The sequence below is a fragment of the Protobothrops mucrosquamatus genome, unplaced genomic scaffold, assembly GCF_001527695.2.
Source record: "Protobothrops mucrosquamatus isolate PMUCROS unplaced genomic scaffold, P.Mucros_1.0 scaffold2236, whole genome shotgun sequence".
NCBI classification, from domain to species: Eukaryota; Metazoa; Chordata; class Lepidosauria; order Squamata; family Viperidae; genus Protobothrops; species Protobothrops mucrosquamatus.
Window position 1 is genome coordinate 14,581 of NW_015388325.1, and position 4,542 is coordinate 19,122.

The following is a 4,542-nucleotide window of genomic DNA, read 5'->3' on the forward strand; positions in this document are numbered from 1 at the left end:
GCTGCACTGGTTGCCAGTGGCCTTCCGGGTGCGCTTTAAGGTGTTAGTTACCACCTTTAAAGCGCTTCATGGCATAGGACCCGGTTATCTCCGAGACCGCCTTCTGCCGCAGATCCCCTCCCTCAGACCGGTACGCTCCCACAGAGTGGGCCTCCTCAGGGTGCCGTCGGCCAAGCAATGTCGGCTGGCGACCCCCAGGCGGAGGGCCTTCTCTGTGGGTGCCCCTACCCTCTGGAACGAACTACCCCCCGAGATCCGGATGATTCCGGATCTTCTTGCTTTCCGTCGCGCCCTCAAGACATGGCTCTTCCAGCAAGCGGACCTGACCTAGGGAGGATTTTATTTGGGGTTTATTTTTTAACAATTTGACAGAGACACAACTTTAAAATTTGATTTAATTCGGCTTTATCGGGGGGGAATGTATTTATGTTTTGTTTTAAATATGTTGTGCGCCGCCCTGAGTCCCGTTGGGAGAAGGGCGGCATATAAATTAAATTTATTATTATTATTATTATTTATTATTATTATTTGAGGGCTATCACAAAGAAGATGGGGGTCAATCCATTTTCCAAAGCAGCAGAAGGCAGGACGAGAAGCAACGGATGGAAACTAATCAAAGAGAGAAGCAACCTAGAACTAAGGAGAAATTTCCTGACAGTTACGGGTTGCCTTCAGAAGTTGAGGGTGCTCCATCACTAGAGATTTTTAAGAGATTGAACAGCCATTTGTCCAGAATGGTATAGAGTCTCCTGCTTGAACAGGGGGTTGGACTAGAAGACCTCCAAAATCCCTTTCAACTCTGTTATTCTGTTATATATTATAGTGCGTTTTTTTTAAATCTTCTTTTTTGTTGTGCACAGTTGAGCGTGGGATGTAGTAAGTAGGATTCAGTGCCTATCATTGCAGAAGGCTGTGTGAGGCAAACTCACAACTGCTCCTTGGATATATGAAGGCACAGAAAAAAAAGTTAGAATACCACTTTTCATTCCTGTTGATAATCAGATCTTCATTTGCTATACATGGAATATTGTAAATTATAAACTAAACTATTAGTTAACCATGTTCAAAGTCATAATAAAATAATAACTCTAGATCAGTATGTATTTAAAAAGAAACATTGACTTGGTCAGAAAATTATTATTATTTTTCTAATTAACTCAGTTTCCCTACGGATATGTGCTTTGAATATATGGAAAGCCTTTGATTATGTGAACGTATTTCAGCAAAAAATAAATTAATCTTTTCTGTTTTGTGTTTATACGATCTTCTTTTTTCTTTCCACTGATGCAGAACTTTCTAATCCTTGATGAGGTTTCTCAGTTCAGACCACAACTCAAAAGTAACAGTGAAAATCCTATCCTTAATGTACACCATTTAACTTGCTCCTGGGACAAGGTAAATCACCTTTATTCTGAATGGCAATACAGAATCGGTCCACCTTTGCAGCTTGAACTAAAGGATGCAAAATTTGGAGATAGTGATGGCTATCTCTGAACAAGTAGTGTGTTTTCCCCCTTTTCAGGTTGTTGTTAAACTAAAAATGCTTTTCTCCCTCCTTCCAAATAAAATACATTTAGTAATGCAATGAAGAATGTTGCTTTCAGTAAGCAATATGACCTATAGCAGGGGTGTCAAACTCAGTTTCATTGAGGGCCGCATCAGCATTGTGGTTGCCCTTGGGGGGCCGGGTGGGTGTGGCCAGGGTGGGTGCGGCCTACTGAATGGGTGTGGCCAGGGTGGGTGCGGCCTACTGGGTGGGCGTGGATGGAATGGATGTGGCCTACTGGGTGAGCATGGCCAGCTCTACATCGTTCACGTCAAGGGTGCCTGTGGGGGCCTGGGCAGGAATGGGACAGATCTGAGGGTCTCTGGCAGAAGGGGGTGGGACCGGGGCAAGCGCCAAGGCATGGTCCATTTCTTCATTCCTCACAAAAGGTGACACCTTCCCAGCATGCACCCAGGGGTTGGGGCCGACACAGCAGGGGCTGGTTCCTCGCTGTTTCTAGACGGCCTTGTGGAGCTAAGACTGAATGCGTTTCAGCATAGATGGCCACCACAAAATTGTACATTGGCTCCCAACTGGCCTGGGCAGCAGGGGCCGTTCCCTCACTGTTTCCAGGATGGCTTCACGGGCCACATGAAACCACTTTGCGGGCCGCATCCGGCCCCCGGGCCTTGTGTTTGACATGTCTGACCTATAGGAACTTAATGGTGGCATCAAGTAGGACCTCAGTTTGAAATCTTTGCCACAAACCGACAAGCTGGCAGTTCATAAACCACTTGTTTAGTTCCTTTCTACCCACTCTTATGCTTCTCCCCAGAATGAAACTCATAATGCTATCCTGCTCTTTAGCAAAGGACCTGGAATCACTACAAAATGCCACATAAATCTCTTAACTGTGATGATGGTATCATTTCCCCTCACTGGGAAAGGTTGTGGATTTTGCTATCTCTGCAGATGATGTAAGAGCAGTAGGATCAGTTGGCATCAGTTCCTATCATTTGCCAAGGAAACAAAATCCAGTTACTACTGGGAGATAAATGCACAAGGTATAAGGAAATTGATACATTGCACATCCCACATTACAGGTGACTTATGACCACAGTTAAGCCCCAAATTTATGGTGCTAAGTGAAAGATTTGTTAACTGAATTTTGCCCCATTTTATGACTTTTCTTGCTACAGCTGTTAAATGAATAATTGTAGTTATTAAGGTAATAACATGGTTGTTAAGTGAATCTGGCTTCCCCATTGACTTTGTTTGTCAAAAGTTTGCAAAAACTGATCCCAGGATCCCAGGACACTGCAACCGTCATAAGTGTGTCAGTGGCCAAGCGTCTGAATTTTGATCACCTGACCCTGGGGATGCTGCAGTGGTCATAAATGTGGAAAATGGTCATGTCATTTTTTTTCAGTGCCGTTGTAACTTTGAACGGTCACTAAATGAACTATTGTAAGTCAAGGACTACCCATATTAGCTCTTTTTAGATCTTTCAGAACATCTTCACATTTAGTTTAGGTAAATCATTATTAACCTCACTACAGGTTGTAGTCTTTGGCTTACGACAGTTCATTTAGTGACCGTTCAAAGTTACAACAGCACTCAAAAAAGCGACTTATGATGTTTTTTCACACTTAACGACTGTTGCAGCATCCCCGTGGTCATGTGATCAAAATTCAGCTGCTGGGCAACCGGTTCATATTGATGACTGTTGCTGTGTCCCAAAGTCACGTGATCCCCTTTTGCGACCTTTTGGCAAGCAAAGTCAATGGGGAAGCCAGATTCACTTAACAACCAGGTTACTAACTTATCAACTGCAGTGATCCACTTAACAGCTGTGGCAAGAAAGGTCGTAAAATGGGACAAAATTTACTTAACAAATGTCTCACTTAATAACAGTAATTTTGGGCTCAATTGTGGTTGTAAGTCAAGGACTACCTGTCCTGAGTTAGATATTCAGAAAAAGAGATATTTTAACATGCTTTTATAAAAGCCAGATATGGTAACTAGTATGTTTACTTCAGCTGGTTAATTTTTGGGGACTTTACAGGCCTCCTTTGTTTTTTGAAACATTTTTTATGAGGGACAGAGATTTGGTAGATACAGTACCTTCTATACTGAGGTTCAGTCAGATGTTCCTTTTAAGATCTCTGTGCTGCAGGGTTACCTTTTTCAGTGGATATCTCTTTACAAAGCACTTATTATATTGCTAGGTTTTTTTTCTGTTTTCTTTTTCTGACAACCATGTTCCAAATTGTATATGTAAGTTACATTGCAGTTGGCTGAAAGTGGAATGCTTCTGTTGAAGTCAGTGCAAGGTCAAAGTGAGGGAAAACCTTGACTGTATAACCAGAAAGTAAAAAGGAATAAAATGAGCTATTTCCGCCACCTTGTGGAGATTAAAGCATACTGTTTAAGAAGGCCAATGGCCCTTTATTTCTGTCTGCTGTCATGGTGAAACAATATTTTAGGATTAGAAACAATGGATTATGTTTATACCAACCTTTATTGGAAACCTGATTATTGCTTTAAATCCAATCAAGTATCATGCTTAGGAATATTGAAGGGACCTGGATCAAATAAAAGAGGATGAGAAAATCAATAAAGTATAATGGCAATCGTTTTTTATTTCTGAACATGAAAAACATTTTCTCGTGTTGATTTCTTGCTGCTTATATTAATTTATGGTCTGATTAAAATTAATACTATTTCTAATTTTTCTTTGTGGTTTTCTCATTTATAAGAGAATTAGGTATGAATTAAGTATAAATAGAAAAAAACCATTAATTTTATAAATCATTATCAGTTTCATATCTATAAGGAACGTATGTGCTATCTTCCATTTTTTTATCCCATGTGATATTTCACAGATAATTATTTTTTGGGTCTCGATAGATGCGAGTGATTAAACTTTACATTTGGGGAAAGAGTAGTACTCTTAAATTAGATTACTTTGTGCGGAATTGCTATAAGTGTATCTGTAAAACATCTTCAAAAATTTAATACATTTTATAGATTTTTGTGGGGATCTTTAATTTTAA

The 4,542-nt window shown here is 40.6% G+C and overlaps 1 protein-coding gene across 1 annotated transcript in view; it reads left to right on the top strand.

Annotated features, from left to right (window-relative positions):
- ABCC4 (ATP binding cassette subfamily C member 4) overlaps positions 1-4,542 on the top strand; it is a 141,994-nt gene that overhangs the window by 12,608 nt on the left and 124,844 nt on the right. Inside the window, exon 5 of the mRNA XM_015824442.2 lies at positions 1,291-1,395. Coding sequence (XP_015679928.2) covers positions 1,291-1,395 — 105 coding nt within the window. The remainder of the gene's footprint in view (positions 1-1,290; positions 1,396-4,542) is intronic.